The sequence below is a fragment of the Cyprinodon variegatus genome, unplaced genomic scaffold (assembly GCF_000732505.1).
Source record: "Cyprinodon variegatus isolate N-32 unplaced genomic scaffold, C_variegatus-1.0 Scaffold296, whole genome shotgun sequence".
Lineage (NCBI taxonomy): Eukaryota > Metazoa > Chordata > Actinopteri > Cyprinodontiformes > Cyprinodontidae > Cyprinodon > Cyprinodon variegatus.
Window position 1 is genome coordinate 487,053 of NW_015150749.1, and position 17,861 is coordinate 504,913.

Here is a 17,861-nt window from a genome sequence, read left to right on the forward strand (position 1 = left end):
GGAAGTAATGAATTTAATTCGGAAATTAAGGTCTAAGGAAAAGACCAGAGAGGAGCAGAGACCAAGTTGTCAATTTGTATTTCCATGACGTTGTTTTTCCTAGACTTTGATTTTTTTCCCCCCTCATTTATTTCTTTCCAGACCTTTCTCTAATCAGGTTTATAACCACCGAGCTAACAAGAGGCTACTTTCTTGAACATAACGAGGCCAAATACACAGAGCGTAGAGAGAGGGTGTACACCTGCCTCCGCATACCCAAGGAGCTGGAGAAGGTAAACATATATGGACCAAAGAAATTAATCCCTCTCACCAGAAATGAACACACTTGTTTACATTTCCTTTCTTTGTCCCTTTCTGTAGCTGATGACTTTCGGCTTCTTCCTCTGTCTGGATACGTTTCTCTACGTGTTCACCCTGCTGCCCCTGCGGGTGATTCTGGCCCTTTTACGACTCATAACTGTGCCGTGCTGCGGCCTCGGGTCAGTAAATAAGAAGTAATAAATCAGGAACTAAATTGAGACCACCTTTATTTTATTTCATTTTTTTATCCAAACAAACTGATAGTAAAATATGCTGTATTTGGAAATATGTCATTATTGTTAATTATCCATAACTTTTCAAAATGTTCCCCATATTATCCTTTTATTGCAATACACCTGATAGTCTTCTATTTTGGTTTAATGCAGTGTGGCTAATGCATATATTGGAAAAAAAATAATACATGCCTTTAATCCAACACCATGTTTTTTCATGGGGTTCAAAGTTTTCCTTTTTTGAGCTCATAAAATCCGAGTAAATACTTTCACTTGTGTTATTATAATATGAGCTTATGTTAACATCAGTATATTGGGAGCACACTAAAGTATTTAATTGTCAGTATAGATCACCAATAATCAATTAGTTGATTTTTTCCCCACATCTCATCTGAATTTTAATGACTATTTTACGTATCTGCTTTGGGAATGAATCCTAACCCAACAATGTGTTAACCACCAGAGGGCAGTAGAGCTGTATGTCTGAGCTCATTATAAGTCAGAGAAACAGCTCTGTCATATTGTTGACCTGACTTTTTTTTTTTTTTTTTAATCACTTAAAGTTTTGTGCTCTATAATTGTTTGGGGTTTCAGTGGCTCCCGCTTGCTCCAGCCGGCCCAAGTGTGTGATGTCCTGAAGGGCTTCATCATGGTGCTGTGTTATTCAATGATGAGCTACGTAGATTATGCCATGATGTACCACCTCATACGGGGGCAATCTGTCATCAAACTCTACATCATCTACAATATGTTAGAGGTACAGTCACAAGTTTAAGCTTTTTAGCAGCTTGTTATTTTTGTTATTTTTGTTTTTTTTTCTTAACTGTTTTTGTTGTCAACCATTCAGTCGATCACTGTCTTTCCTCCAGGTTGCAGATCGCCTTTTCTCTTCTTTTGGCCAAGACATCCTGGATGCCCTGTACTGGACAGCAACTGAGCCAAAGGAGAAGAAGAGAGCGCCTATAGGAGTTATTCCTCACTTCTTAATGGCTGTGCTCTACGTCTGTATCCTCACCCCCAGTCCAAAATTCAGAGACGGAAGCTGGCATAATGACTATATTCTCCATACACCTTTCTATCTATATTATTATTAATGTTATTTTGGATGAGTTCATCTAAACCATGAACACAAGCAAAATTTTGTTTGTTTTTTTGTTGTTGTTTTTTTTTTTTTTTTTACATCCTTTTTTTTTTTTTTATTAAGTTTGCATCTAAAAGAGTTAAGAAATATACAGTAGCCCTTTATTGTTGGATGTTTCACCTGCATGTTTAAATTAAGTTTTTCTTATCTTAGAAAAATCATGCTAGTAATTTCTGATTTTCCATCCATCCATCCATCCATCCATCCATCCATCCATCCATCCATCCATCCATCCATCCATCCATCCATCCATCCATCCATCCATCCATTTGTTGGCTACTGCTAGTGGACGTTTAGGATAATTTAGCTTGTTTTACCCAAAATGTGTTTTTCCTCAGCTTTTCTTTACCCAGTCCTTCATGCCCTTCTTATCATGGTTCAGGCTACAACACTAAACGTTGCATTCAACTCCCATAACAAGTCTCTGCTCACCATAATGATGTCAAACAATGTGAGAGAATTTAATTAACATTTGTTTTTGTTGTTTTTTTACTCTTTAAAAACTTGCTGCAGCAAGCAAATTGAATCTCTAAACCGCTGTGTTTTGCAGTTTGTTGAAATCAAAGGAAGTGTGTTTAAGAAGTTTGAAAAGAACAACCTCTTCCAGATGTCTAACAGCGGTAAGTCGGAAGTGATGGAAGCCTCTGCACTAAAATCACAGATTTGGGGATATTTTTATCCTTCCCTCTTTAACCTGATTTAATCCAAGGTAAATTTCTGGGATCGAGCTCAGCTGCAGTAGGCAAAAAGTAGGTTAATCCAGGATTGATTTGTTTGTTTCCCACAGACATAAAGGAGAGGTTCACCAACTATATCCTTCTGCTCATCGTGTGTCTGAGAAACATGGAGCAGTTTTCATGGAATCCCGGTAAATAATACAAGCTAAACATGCATGCAGCATTACATTGGATGTATTCAATCCAAATGTTTTCTTGTAAATGTATGTTTATTTGTAGTTAAGCCATAACAAAACATCAATCACTGCTTTCTCTCAAACCAACTATGATGTGAAGAATTACACTGTTTTCATTTTGCTTTGTCTCTTTGTTTTAGACCACTTCTGGGTCCTCTTCCCAGACGTACTCATGGTAATAACCTCAGAGGTCGCCGTGGATGTTGTCAAGCATGCCTTTATCACCAAATTCAATGACATCAGCGCTGACGTGAGTCTTTTAGTTTTACATTATGACTCATTTGTACACACATCTATCTAAAGATTTGACATACATTGGGAGAATCATTCAATTCGGGTCAAGTTTGCTTGGAGCAGGCTCATTGAGTAACAGAGGGCAGTAGTTTCTTGAGTGGAGTGACAGTTTCACAGGCAGTTTCTGGAGCAGTTAGTAAGAATGTCGCTAAGTTCATCAGAGGATGTCTTGATGTGTTGTTTTGTATAGTCTGTCAAGTATTGATGAAGCTTTCTTTTGCAGATATAAGGTATCCTCTGAAACTGGTCAGAAGGACTAATGAGATATTAACTAATGAGACGAATTGATTGCAGTTAATTCACTCTGATATTTCTTTTCCATTGTCAAGCTTTCCCCTCCTCTTTTAGCTTAGTTATATCTGTTTAAATCGTTTACACCAGGTGTTGGAGTCAAGGACAGCCAGTGTCCATTCAACTGTCACTAACAGTCAGACCTTGAATGCACTGAAGTTGTAATATAACAACCTGCAAAATCTTACATGTGATTAGTCCATTGATATTTTTCTATTACATGTATAATGCTTTGTTACCTCCTCCTAGTAGGTTATGTTTTCGGTTGTGTTTGTTTGACTGTAAGCAGGATTCCTTGAAAAGTTATGAACAGATTTTAAGTAAATTTTTACCAAAGGTGTCTCTCATGCCAAGTTACAATCCATTACATTTTGGTGATAATCCAGATCATAATACGGGTACAGGATATCATAAACGATTCTCAAACATTATTTGGCGGGACAAGCAATTCACCTCTAAACCATAGGGTGGCAGCAGTGACTATTGACATTCAGCAAGTGAACTCAAAAAGTATGCAAGTATTATACTGAAGACAAAAAAAAACAAAACCCGGTTGGAAAAGTAGGCCATGCTTTGCTCAAAGTCTCGCTCTGCTGATCAGAGAAGAAAGCAGAATGAGTGAAGAAGGTTAAAGCAGAACAGACACCAGAGGCTGCAGACTGGTTATGAAAGGATTTTAGGGAAATTTTTATTAGAAGTGCACCACATGCCAAAGCTCACTTAAGTTGAATTTGCTAATGATCCAGATCATAAGCAAGTTTTAGCTTTAGATCTAAGTCACAATATGGGGCCGAATTAGCTGTTTGGTGGAGGACTGCAGTCTCAGAGAGCTTTTCTAGTTTTGTACTTAATTTTATTGCTATGTTGGTAGATCGATAATGGTGTAGACATGCATGCATCACAACCATTAATTATACAAGTCCTCTTGATCGACTTTAGTACATGGGTTCGTTTTTTTGTGAATAGTCAATTTTTCTAATTCATAAAATTGCAGCACTGTGCTTAATTAATTAGTAATGTTTTCACTACCACTGCCACACTGTCGGTAGGCTAGTTTTATACAATAGTCTTAAACTGTTAGGAGTATTTTAAAAATAATCCTCTTTATTTGGTCTCATGGAAAATTTCACAAATTAATGATGTTAATGGTCTTTGGTATCCTGTGTCTTTGCTTCTATGTGTTTAGCTGTTTCTGCCACTGACTGAATTTATTCAATAGTTATTGGTTTAAAATGCGGATTTTATTAAGTGTCATGTAAAGTTTAAAGCAAATACTTTCCAAAAAAGTTACCACATTGTTTTTGCTAAGTTGGTTGGTTATTTTATTTGTATCTATGTTTTTGATATCCCTCCCAAAAATAGGAAAATGAGCTTTATGTAATCTGATTAAGAGAGGGGTAACATTCTGGGAGTACATTATTTTGATCCATATTTATAATTCTAAAAGTCCTGTTATGATATTTAAAGTGAAGTAGGGTAAGCTTTTATTTCATTTTCTCTCTTAAGTGACTTAACAAAGTTTTCTCAGTTGGTCACATTTAATCTTTTAATTTGTCAGATGTCACTAAAAAAGTATTATGATGCCCATTCAGTGCCCTGGTTTTGGTTTTAATCCTGCATACAAATAGTCCTACTCTTCAGTTATATATATACGCCTCACAGACAGGAATGTCACATAATCTTTTTGACTTTTGAGGATCAGGTTCATCAGCCATTAGGCATATATCATCAGGCATATATGCCAACATTGTGTGATGAAACAAGGAATTCTTAGGACTATAAAGATATAAACTTAAGGGGAACATAAAGGAAGGATTGATGGAACAGTTTGTATAACAGTGCGTATGACGTTTTCTGTGGACGGACCTATTCTACGTAATCCATCTTTTATACACACTCATTTTGTTTGGCTCAGGACTGTCCAATTCTTGTCCTCAAGGTGTTATATTTTATCTTTCCCAGCTGTAGCACCAATTTATATGACTACAAAATCGACCATTGACCTCTGGCAGAGGGTGTGCTGGTACCAAGTGGACTGATGGACACCTTTATGCTTGAACATGGTGTTCATTGTGGGCAATCCATGACTTAAACAGGTCTAACAAACATAGCTGGAGTTCAAAGCTGGGGATCAGTTCCTTCTGTGAAGTCCTCCAGTACAATGTGGGCTCTCTAGATTAGGAAGGTTTAGATTAGGACTAGGGAATCTTACAGACTTTTATATTAAGATATTTGACTAAAATCTACCAGTTAGTGTTTCAAATGAAAGTTTTGAAATGAAAATAATTTGTAGTAACCTTTTATTTTGTGATTTATTAGTGCAATGACATGGTTGTCTGTTCATACTTATTTAACTGTTAGAATTTTAACAGGTGGTGTTACCCAATGATGAAGTTGTTTCTTTAAAGTTTAACTCGCATAAGCTAAAAATGTTATAAAATGTATTTAATTACTGTGGTGAAACCTCAAAGGTGTTTTTTTTTTCAAACTCCCTCCCCCAAAAACTTGTTTTTGAAAGCAAAAATTTCCTATCAACCCTATCCATTTTTCATATCGCTCAGTCTCCCCCATAATTGAACTTTATTGATCTCAAATTGGAGAAATTTACCTCTGCATTTAACCCATCCCTTTGGGGAGGAGTGGGCTGCCATCGTGGAGCGACCAGGGAGCAGTGCGAGGTTAAGGGTCTTGTTCAGAGACCCAGACTGGCGGTCTGTGGGAGTGGGTTTCTAACTCAAAACTTCAGGATTCCAAACTCTAAACTCTAACTACTAAGGCCGCCACTCTCCAACAACCATGCCATTGTATTCATAATTACTTAAGAGAAACTGTCCCACAGGAAGGGATTAACTCGGCCACCACTGTCAAATCTAATCACACAACCCTCAGCCTTACAGTATAAGTGGTCTCCACTTTTACCATCTGCACACGTGCATTCTCTGTAACAAACATGATATCACTTGCTTTAGCTGTGAGTTTGTTTGTTGTTTTTTGATTTCTTGGTTTAAATGCAGTTTCCTTGTGTTTCAGGTATATGGAGAATACAGAGCCAGCCTGGCCTTCGACCTCGTCAGTAGTCGACAGAAAAATGTGAGTTAACCGACTTAAAGAACTTGAGGAAATACTATGTATCCTTCCTGTTTTACTGTAGTCGTGTAAAAGGGACATATTAGCATAACTCAGGATAATGGGTGAGTAAATGAACTGTTGAATTGGTGGTGGTGCAGAAAATCCTAAATAAAGAGAAACTGCAGAACTATGATTTTTGAAAATCAAACTTTTCTGCAGACTATTTACAAATCACAGATGTTTGGCTATATGGTGTAAAATGTGTATCTCTTTTATCACCCATTTTTTTTACTTAGAAAAGGGCAAACTAAGCAGTGCCAAATAAAAATCTGAAAAGTGCTTCAAAACATTTATATTCATAGCTGAGTTGTCTGATAGTCTTAAATAAATCCCTGTGCATCAAGTTAGCCTCTGAAGTTACCTGATTTTATAAATTAGTGTATAGCAGCATATAGTCAGTCAGAGGTGTATGAATGTGTCTGCAGGGCATTTCAGCATAAAGTTATACAACATTTCATTTCACCTTTATTTATGCCGGTTTTCTCATTGAGATCCAAGAGCTTATGTACAACATAGGCCTGTTTTGATAAAAAGAAAATTACAAACACAATAATAAATTATAAGGTTTGATTTAGCTCAAATAAGGTAACAGATCAATATATTTGTTATTACATTATGAATATTTGTTTTGAATGTTTTTGACCTGTAGTTTATAGATACAAAACTGTAATGTTCAAATTCTTGATTATAATAAACCAACAGCTCAAATGTTTTTATTCCACATATAATGTTTTTTTTATTGGGTGGCAGATTTGTTGTTTAGCTGTGTAGATGAAGTATTACATGTCATTAATGTTTCTGTTATGAAAATGTTGGCAGGCTTACACCGACTACAGCGACTCGGTGTCCAGAAGAATGGGCTTCATCCCACTTCCTTTAGCTTTGCTGGTCTGCCTCACTTTTTATATTTATATGCATATATATCTGCAGCTAAATTGTTTGCATTTTTTCAGTTGTTTTTATTTTTATTTTTTTAATTTCTTTTGTAGCTGGTTAGAGTCGTGACAAGCTCAGTGAAGATCCAGGGTTCACTTTCCTTCATGTGTGTGCTGCTGTTTTACTTGGGGTAATTAAACACAACATTCTTCCGCCTTATATGTTCAAATGTTTGTGTTTTATTTGACCTATCTTGTGTGTTTCTGTACAGGATGATCACTTTAAAGGTTCTCAACAGTATCGTTCTCCTGGGAACGTCTTGCATGTTTGTCAAAGAGGCCAAGATGGAAGAAAAACTATTCGACCCTCCTCCTTCGGTCTCCTCCAGCCGTGCAAACTCCAGAGCCAACCGCGCCAAAAATGCTCAAGCTACACCCCAACAAGGTCACTCATCTCCTCTCTTTCATAAACAGAACTCAAACTTACATTTGTTGACACTCATGGTAATTATGTAGGTTTAAAACACGGGAGCCTGAGTGCTGACTAGTGCTCTCTTCTCTTACCTGAGTTCTCCCAGAGGCTTGAGAGAGGAAATTGACCCACAGCCTCATACATGCTCAACCATACTTAGAAGTGCATGTTTTACTTTTCTAGTTTGTTTTATATCTTTACACCTAGAGAGTTAGATCCCTGTAAAGTAGGGCTGGGCAATTAATTGCATCTGCAATTTAACAAAATGCAGTTTTCAAATCGCAGAGGCGGTTCATTATGGTCACTTTAGATTTAACAAGAGTAAGACACAAAATGTCCTACTCCAGCTCTTTAGGTGGTGATCATGCACTTTAAATAAGTTTGCCGCAACACAAAAGGGAAGAGAGAGTTTCTGCTAGCAAACAGATCCATGCATGTTAGTAGGAGTTAGAAGTTTGCAGTAAAGTCATGCAACAGATTACTATGGATGAGCATGTTAAAAAAAAAAAAAAGTTAAAAACCATAGAGTCAAACGACTACATTCTTGATTTTAATTAAATATTGCAATATTGGTCGTAAATCATTGCTATTTAGACTTTTTGGCAAAATTATTTAGCCTGCTGTATAGGTCAATCTTAGTCTAGTTGAAAAAAACATTCCCAGACAGGTTCCTTCTGCATTGCTTTGGTATTTATTATATTAACTAGAACATTCAGATAAAAATTTCTTATTTATTTATTTTTGGTGGTTATTATCATTATTGCAGTTACTTTCTTGTTTCTTTTTTCTTTTCTCTCCTTTCCTTTTTCTCTGCATTCCTAACGTTTTATTATTACTCAAAAGCTACATGCTTTATTTCCCCGTCTCTCCTCCGTTCCTTTATATTAATGTAGCTTAACATGTAATTAATTTTGTAAATTCACATCTCATCGCAGCTTTAGAGCTCTTCCTCCTCCCCTGCAATAAATCCTTGAAAAAACATTCAGTTTTTTATTCTAGTGTTTGTAAAGCTTACCACTAATCAGCTTTTTTGTAAAGAGCGTTGAAATGATATGCACTATGAAACCGAATTGAACTAAAGATATAACAATAATAATGTTAATAATGTTTCAATGTTTTCTTTCTTGTTTAAATATATTTTAAAATTCAAGGGTTTGTTAGTGGGAGATTAATCTAAATCTCAAGCTAACTAACCCATAAAACCAAAAAGTAATTTCAAGGTTTTTCACACATCTTTAATTAAATGTTTACAAATTTGTCTGCCTGTAATAATGGTTACCAAAGAATTTCACTTGTTCACAATCTCTCAATGTGTTTTCTTCCACAGAGATTACGTCAGACAAAGCAGGAGTATCACCGGCATCAGGCATTTCTCTACTCACAGATAAACCAGAGAGCGCCTCCTCCACAATCCTAAAGAGTGACTCAGACACATTCCTGACAACACCGGATGAGGACGAAGAAGACAAAGTCATCAACACTGACACAGGACTGGAGGAAGATGGGCTTAAACTCAGAACACCCAAGAAAGACTTATTGGAGATAGACCGATTCACCATCTGTGGGAACCGGATAGACTGAACGCTGAAGCTTCCACCAGCTGGTGTCCTGACTACCACAACAAGGTCCGGGGACTGGATGAGGGTCGTGGAGCCCGCTCAGACCCGACTCGCACTTATGCACCTGACTCTTGGAGTATTTATTTATTTATTATTGGTAAACCAGCCAAGGCATAATGCTGTTATATCAGAGGCCATATCAGATGGTCCTGCAGGAGTTGGTTTGTCCATGCGGACTCGGAACGAGGGAACAAGAGGAAACATGAGTGATAGCAAGCAAACAAGGAGTAAAACTGCTGATAGGAAATCAAATGGAGGATGGAACACTACAGCTGGACTGTGTGGTGTGTGAGTGTGTGTGTGTTAAAAAGCACAATTCTTGCCAGAGCAAAGAGGTGTTTTTAAACAACAGTCGTCAGATGTCTACTTTTTATTTAACAAAAATCGAACAAATTCAACCCTTTAAAGGACATTTTTATTGCAGAGGTTGGGTGTATTTTCTAAAATTGAATTGTTCGACTACACATAAATACATTTGGGCCAAGAGACGTTAAAAAGGTGCGAGGAACAAAAGCATCCGTGAACATATTTTTTTTTTTTTTTTGAGTGTTCTCTCTTTATATCACTGTGTGAATGTGTTTGTATTTATTTTCAGTTTTCAAACTCTGCCTAATTTGTACATAAAGCTGTCAGAAACTATAGCTGCAGCTCATAAGCTTTAAGCATTTATTTTTTTGTGGGTATTGTGATCCACCATTGAAATTGAAGAAGTGGTGAGAAAGTAGAGTCTGGTATGCAGATAAAAATAGTGAAATTGTTTATGTTTACGCTGGTGTGCGCTCAGCAGATTTAACCTGCCGCTGAGTTAAATTGATGCCCGCATTGCTCGCCGGCTGCAATTAATGAAGACGATGTGTCCTGTTGCACTAGGTGTTTGTGCTCTGGTGACCCAAATCGTTGTGAAATCTGCTGTTAATCAGTTGATAATACAAAATCACTGCAGGCTTTTTGGTTTCCTCGCCTGCATTATTATCTTTTTCTACTTTGAACAAAAAGACAAGATCGTAGCGTTTTATCTCTCAGACCAAAACTTATCATATCACGTCACAAATATTGCATCAAGGTTTTTTTCTTAGTAAATAAAAAAAAAAATCCTCTTATCTTACATTACCTTGCAAAACTTTGACTTAAATTTGGAGCAATCAGATACAAGTTGGTGCGAAAAAGGATAAGACTGCAAAGTTTTAACGTGTTGTATTCTAGAATGAGTGAAAAGTGTGGCTTTCATTTGTATTTAGCCCCAAATGCCTAAAAGATTTTTAGAACTAGATTTTTCTTTATTTGGTTTTTCTTTAACTTTTTTTTAAACTACTTTTAAGGTAAGTCTCTACCCGCTAAGCACATTTCTACAATTACCTTTTGGACTATTCCTAATAATAAATTGGCTTAATTTTATTCCAACTAGATTAAGAAACTCTGGGAGTATCAGTTTTCTAGTGCTGCCATATTTCACAGTTGGATTTGGGTTTGGACTTGGCCTTTTTAATGCATGTCTAAGCTTTGATCTAATCTATTTTTTTTTTTTCATCTTTGACCAGCTTCACTGCTTCTTCTGAAGAAGCCGTCTCACACAGAATTATGCGGCGGGAGCATTATGCTCCCATCATGAATGCTTTGTTTACCCAGCCTGTCAGTTTAGATCAGCCTTTACTTTTTAGTTTGCAATTGTTCCTAGTTTTGTGCAATAGTTACCAAACAGCGGCATTTATCCCAATATTAAATACGGCTGGTATAATTGGGTGATTTCTAAAGGCAGTTTTATGAATACAAATGCACACCGCACTTTTCAGATTTTTCTTTTTAAAGTTATTTGAGTATCATTCAATTGTAAGATTGTGAGAATTATAATTTTTTTATGTTATTATTTTGTTATGTATGTACCACTATTATGTTTTTAAGGTGGAAGCAAAGGATTTTGGAGCCACTAAAGTAGAAGCAAAGAGGAAATAATTGGGCTTTACTCCAAATCAACACAGGCAAAAACAGCGGGGATAGAAGGAGCATCCCTGTTAAAGAAGCCGAATGATTCTACATATGTTATAAAAATGGGACTGGCCATCACTAGTGTGTTTCTTAATGTATGAAACCATCATCCTGAGGATTTTTTTTTTTATGTGCATCTCCTTTTATGTTAGGAGAATAAACAGACTTTGTTTTGCAACCCTGTGTTGTATGATGTGAATGAGTGAAAGCAAGGGAACAGGGTGGGTGTTTCACTGAAAAACGTCACTGCGCTCTCTGTTAAGAGTGGGAACACTGCAGCCCACTGTTTCACCAGTACAGACTCTGAAGGGGTCTCAGTCATCACTTAGTTACACTCGCGAGAGCTTTTCTTCCTGGAAACATCTAGTTCTAGAACATCATATTAATGACCTTTAACTGGGGAAGTTACAGGCCCAGTTCTATGTTAGAAGAAATGTGTCCCAACACTGCATTGTGATGCAGCCCATACTGGTAAAATGTCTGGGATTTCCCTCTTTTGAACCTGAGCTTCATGCGTTTCTCAACCTTTCATATGCTTAGAGGCCAGCAGGTTACAGGGACTGAACATTTTCTTGTTCAGTTAAATTTACAGAACAGCTCTCTGCAAAGAAATAATGAAGAAATAAGGTTTATAGCAAATCTCAGCGACAAGGCAATTTAAAAAGCTTTGCTTAAAAAAAAAAATCATTGAAGTACACAGCAAATGAATACCATACCATCCCTTGTGATATTTTATCCCTGAATGTGTAAAATGTCTACTATATATTAACCATAATGGCAGTAATATTGCCGTTTGAATATTTGGCAGGCTATGGGTTTACTAGCAGAGGCGTAGCCAGAAAATCCTAATAGGGGTGGCCAGTCATTAACCAATGAACATTGAGTGGTGGTCGACAGGCACCAGAACCTCAGGGTCAATCTACACTGGTCCAACAGGAACAAGCACAAAATCCATATTTTCTAAATAAAGACAAACTATACTTTCCTACAGCCTTTGATAACAAATAGACGCATATATTTGAACATTACGCTGTGTAAATAAAATGTTTATTGGACAAAATTCTTTAAGGTTTGGGTTCTGGGACCAACATATTTCAATTGTCATTACCTGCTTTTATCAATAATCATTTTGCAAAAAAAAAAAAAAAAAAGATATATAAATCTACTAATATCCACATTTAATGAATTTTTATGTTATTATTAAAGTAGTTTTTTTTTAATCTATGATTTCACTGAAGATTCCTAGATGACTTGCAGAGCCAGGTAATTTTATCTTTACCCCAAATAATTCAAAATTTAGTTCATAAAAGAGCATGAATTCTGTATCTATCATCTTTAATGTTTGTATATTGATGTACATAATCAACTGCAGTGTTTCTGTTGTCAATCAGTTGTTAATATATGAAAAATGTAAATATTTAATAAGTTTGAACATTCCCCTTCAGAGTATTACTGCTACCACCATCTGTATTAGAGGCCAACCCTGGCCCCCCATCTAGGTCTGCCCCTGCTTACTAGTAGCCTGAGCAAAATAAATAAAAACAAGAAGTGGCCTGCCATAACTATGAAGCTGATTATAGTGGGAAATTTGTCCTCTGCATAAGTCCCTAACCATGTAGGGGCAGTGATAGCCATGCCGGTCCAGGGACAAAAAGCAAATCTACGCGAAAATCCCATGTTCAAGGTCAGTGATCAGCATACCTGACATGTAACAACCATACCATGCATATTTCTTTAGGTTAATAGACTATATTCATTAGGCTATGTGTGCTACAATAATAATNTGTAACAACCATACCATGCATATTTCTTTAGGTTAATAGACTATATTAATTAGGCTATGTGTGCTACAACAACAATAATAATAATAATAATAATAATAATAATAATAATAATAATAATAATAATAATAATAATAATAATAATAATAATAATAGTTAAATAAATAAAAAAATCTTTTTTTTTTTTTTACAACTAGACCACTGGATATAACACACGTTTCACTTAAGTTAGCCGTAAGTTTGCTTTTTATTTTCTCAATTTTATGTTGAATTCGTCTGATAACCTGAAAAATGTGACTAAAAAACCCAATCGGGGGAATCTGTGGAGCGAGGGAGCAGCTCACAGCACTATTAGTTTACATGAACAGGTGGTGGCTGAGGGTCACGCGCCGCAGATGCGCGGTAGAGTTTTCTGGCGAGCACGAGCGCAGTTGAGCCCTCTTCTCCGTGCACGTGAGATTAGGCTGCTCTTAGCTCTCTGTCCGGTGAACCCGAGGACACCGGCAAAGTGAGAGTCCCACACACTGCGGCAGGTGTTCGGGGAAGGATGTCAGGGATGAGTCCGTGGAGGAGAACCAGAAGCTAACGGCTGCTGGATGTTTGAAGGTGTTTCTGGTCCTGCTGGAGGAACAGGTGTCAGCTGCTTTCTCCATCCCGACTGGATCCACGCGCGCTTTACTCTGGTCTGCTGGTGCTTTTTTTAAAGTTATTATTACCACTGAGCCATGTTCTGGACACAGTGGCTCGTCCTGCTGCTTTGGTGGGGGGCTACCTGTGCGGAGCAGCATGCCGAGGAAAGGGACGGCCAACGGGATGGGGTCAGGTCGGACCCCCGCAGGCAGCGGTCCCCTCCGCCGGTGGAACCGCTGGACTTTGGGTTTGTTCCCGCAGCGGTTTATGACACCCACGCATACTACGAGCCGGGGACCATAGGAATCCTTTTTCACATGGTCCACGCGTTTCTTTATGTGGTTCAACCAAACTCTTTCCCTAAAGGTGAGATTAAATTATTAGCACCCCATCTGCTCATCCCTTCCCTTTATAGTCCCGAATTTTATTCTCTCCAGATTATGCTTTAATTTTATGGAAACACACCTACTCTGTTTTACTTATCTAAATATATTACTATATATAATGGTTTATTTTGTATAATGCAGATCATTTGTCCTGTATATTTTCAGTAGGCCTACATTCTGTCTCAGGTTTAATCTTTCACCTTAAACCTTTTAATTTGAATTACCAATATAGTCTCAGATTGTGTTGGAATTATATACATTCTTATTTAGATCTAACTGATTAATTAACTAATAAATGCAACTTGCCGTTTCCAGTAAAGTAAGAAGCAACTGAATTAGAAAGAACAGATTGTACAGAGTGCAAAAAGCGCCAAATAATTCTGTTATAAAATAATATTTATGTCAGATTTCCTTTAAAAATGATGTCATTAAAAAGACTGATTCTAAAATGATTTTCATTTGTAAAATATTTTCAGGAAAAAAGTAAATTTGTTTGGACTGCCACAAGTTCCACATATTTAAAAAAAATACTGATTTATTGAGTAGTTACATCACATATATATTATCCAAAGTAATATATTGCAGTTCATTAAAACACTGATAAAATGTTAATTATTTATTGCAGCGTAATTCACTGAGAACACATTGAAAAATGAATTAGAGTCAGAGTAATGTTTTCTAGCTTTTGCTTGCAATAAGTAAGTAAAGGTTTTTGGTTTGGTCCTTTTCACAAACAAAAGTTTCACCAAGGGCTGTATAAAAAAAAGAGGGGGAAAAAACAACACAATAGAATAATGATGTTAAAATTCAGTGCTTTAATTGGCAGTTTACAGCCCAAGCAAACAGAAACCATCTAAATATTTCCCGTAGTTTACTATACCATAAAAATAGCTGTCTCTGTGGTACTTCAAATATATATATTTAACACCTGACTGGTTTGTAAAGTCAAGCAAACCCAAAACCATGAAACACTGATAGTAAAAAAGAAAACAAAAAACAAGCATATCTAATTTCATACCGTATGGAATTATTTATATACTAGATTGATTTATTTGTGGTGGTTCTTAATTTTAGCTATAGAGTCACATTGAGGGTTTATTTTAAGGTTATTTATTTATTTACATATTTAAATTGTTGCTTTTTTGGACCTCCAAGCTTAGGGAAGACTATGGATTAAAAACTTTTAAAACTTCTCAAAGTTTTGTTTGCCACACTTATGTTCAAAAGAGTTTTTCTTTATTTCTGCTATGGTAATATTGGTAATATGATTCGTTGTATATTATAGCCCAGACGTTTTGATAACCATAAATAACCATATATGAGATCCAAAGCAATACAATTAGAAAACCATTATTTATGACATGTTGTGTATGTGATTTTTTATATTTGGTCATTGTTACAATCATTTAAAGGATAATTCTGTTAGTTCAGTTTAACTGCTTAAAGCTTATTGCACAACTAAAATAATCAGCGCTGAGGATCAGCTTGTAGGTTTTGCTGGATCAAAAAGGGTAAATAGAACTGGTTAAACACATGACCAAGCTCACCCTTTAGCATAACTAAATTGCAAAGGCCTTTTACGTCATAAATTAAATAGCAAAGTCCAAAAACTACCAGAATAATCAAACAAACTGTCTTTTGGCCCAGATCTCCCTCTGATACTGGTCGATCAGTTTAACTGAATTTCACATGAGGTAGAATCCTGAGGGATTTTTTTTTAGAACTTTTTATTTCAATTCTTTTATAGAACAATACAAAAAGAACATTATTATCTGAGACAAGTGAAAACAATAATAATAATAATATTGAAGATATTTTGTCCATATATCTCGCTGTAGATAATATAAATGTTCTCCACATCTCAGCAAACATGATACAATTGGTACAATAATATACAACAATATAGTGATGTGAAATATATGTATATTAAAAAAAACACCCACAAATGTTAAAGCAGGTTTCCATAGTAATATAATTTTTTTCTTCCCTCTTCTTTCTTCATTATAAACCCTGTAATTTATAGATCTAAATATTCTTTAACTATGCGCTATCTCTGATTAAAAGGTCAGTTTTCAGCTGTAATGAAGCAGTCATTTTTTTCCCCATCAAATAAATCTGTTTTAGTCTCTGTTCCCATTCAATTACAGTTGGGGATTTCACCTTCTTCCAATTAACAGTAATGTTTTTTTGGCAATTAGTAGTAATACTCGTAGGATATTATACTGAGGGATTTTGTCGTTGTGTGTTCTTGGTCCAAAAAACAAACATTATGCACAGCTTAATCGGATCAATATCTGTCGTAGATAATAAGTGATTTTTTTCCCCTGGCCAGTTAAATTGTTTGACATTAGGTTTAGGTGCTTATAGCTTTATGCTCCACTGTGGTGCGGTGAACAATAATCACAGTTTGTTTTTTGGGCACAACCACGACTCATCACGTTGGAGGATGGCACAGAGAAATTGGATTGAAGGTTTTAAGTTGCTGCCATTTTGGTGTCCAGAGTTATAGATGCTGGCTTGGTAAGCAATTAGCAAAATCAGTGCTTAGGGGAGGCTTTCTCTGTCACTTGCCTCACTACATAATACCTTAATCCACTGGGCCATATGCTGCCACTGCTTTGGACTTTCCAGTGTGACTCACCGTCCCTTTCAAGCACAGGTAGAGAGACTGCCTGGGAGGGGGGCGTGAGCACCCACATCACATATCAGCAGCATGCAAAGTCATGCCGAATGCACACAGACGGACTTTAAGGTGTTTGGAGCTGCTTAAGGAGAGAAGCAGATCAGTCTCACCTGTTTGCTACCTGAGTTGCCAGCCCATTTGAGCCATTAACAAGTAAACAAGCTCATCTCTCTCTGAAGCAGAGAATATATCAGTAGCTTCAACCTAAAAAAAACAATTTGTTCCTCAGGGGAAAAATGATGGGTACCATCCTTAAAAAAAGCTTCTTTGAAGATTGCTGTGATTTTTAAAAGAATTGAATCTTTCCAGACTACATGGTGAAGCAATGGGTAGCGCTGTTGCCTTGCAGCAAGAAGGTTCTGGCTCTAATTCCTGCCCCAGGGTCTTTGCACGAAGTTTGTGTGTCCTCCCTGTAGATGCATGGGTTCTGCCGGAGATATACACCGCCCGCACCGTGACTCTGACAGGACTAAGTGGGAGAAGATGGAGGAAATCTTTCCATCACTAAGTTCTTATTACAAATTTTTATAATATCAAACAGATTCAATATGTTCTAATTGAGGATATAGATACAAACAAATAAAGTTCAATAGTCAGTCACATTCAGAGAAACAGGACTACTCTAAAAAATTTGACGATCTCAAACATCTGTAAACAAAGGTGTTGATGGCAGCAGCACAGCTGATATTTCACTCCAGGATGGCGTCACAGCCAAACAGGAACCAATCAGATGAAGCTACTGTGAGAAAAAGCAGAGAGCACATTGTTGAGATTGAACTAACAAGTTCTGCTGAGTGGGAGAATAGATAGAATGAAGCAGAAAGACGGAAAAAGGGACCCCTATGTCCTCCAACACTCTAAGCCTATATCAGCATAACTATAGAGATAGCTCAGGATAACCTGAGCCACCCTAACTATAAGCTTTATCAAAAAGGAAAGTTTTAAGCCTAGCCTTAAAAGTAGACAGGGTGTCTGCCTCACGGACTAAAACTTGGGATGCACGATATTGGGATTTTGGCCGATATCCGATATGCTGATATTTTAAAACTTATGTGGCCGATAACCGATATCGATACTGTTAAAGCTGGACAAAAATAAGTAGACATTGAAAATAGCAGTTTTGTTATCCAT

General features: G+C 36.7%; 2 protein-coding genes across 3 annotated transcripts in view; both read left to right on the forward strand.

The window, feature by feature from the left end:
* The window catches only part of tapt1 (transmembrane anterior posterior transformation 1), a 12,536-nt gene extending 2,188 nt beyond the window's left edge, over positions 1-10,348 (forward strand). Inside the window, exons 2-14 of the mRNA XM_015383892.1 lie at positions 142-272; positions 361-479; positions 1,128-1,290; positions 1,403-1,538; positions 2,028-2,125; positions 2,225-2,294; positions 2,462-2,542; positions 2,728-2,837; positions 6,203-6,262; positions 7,121-7,189; positions 7,291-7,367; positions 7,449-7,621; positions 8,976-10,348. Coding sequence (XP_015239378.1) covers positions 142-272; positions 361-479; positions 1,128-1,290; positions 1,403-1,538; positions 2,028-2,125; positions 2,225-2,294; positions 2,462-2,542; positions 2,728-2,837; positions 6,203-6,262; positions 7,121-7,189; positions 7,291-7,367; positions 7,449-7,621; positions 8,976-9,229 — 1,541 coding nt within the window. The 3' untranslated portion in view covers positions 9,230-10,348. The remainder of the gene's footprint in view (positions 1-141; positions 273-360; positions 480-1,127; positions 1,291-1,402; positions 1,539-2,027; positions 2,126-2,224; positions 2,295-2,461; positions 2,543-2,727; positions 2,838-6,202; positions 6,263-7,120; positions 7,190-7,290; positions 7,368-7,448; positions 7,622-8,975) is intronic.
* Positions 10,349-13,472: 3,124 nt separating this feature from the next.
* Positions 13,473-17,861, forward strand: part of prom1 (prominin 1) — a 41,971-nt gene continuing 37,582 nt past the window's right edge. For both annotated transcript variants that reach the window (XM_015383852.1, XM_015383853.1), the window contains exon 1: positions 13,473-14,027. In XM_015383852.1, the coding sequence (XP_015239338.1) occupies positions 13,757-14,027 (271 nt within the window). In that variant the 5' untranslated portion in view covers positions 13,473-13,756. The remainder of the gene's footprint in view (positions 14,028-17,861) is intronic.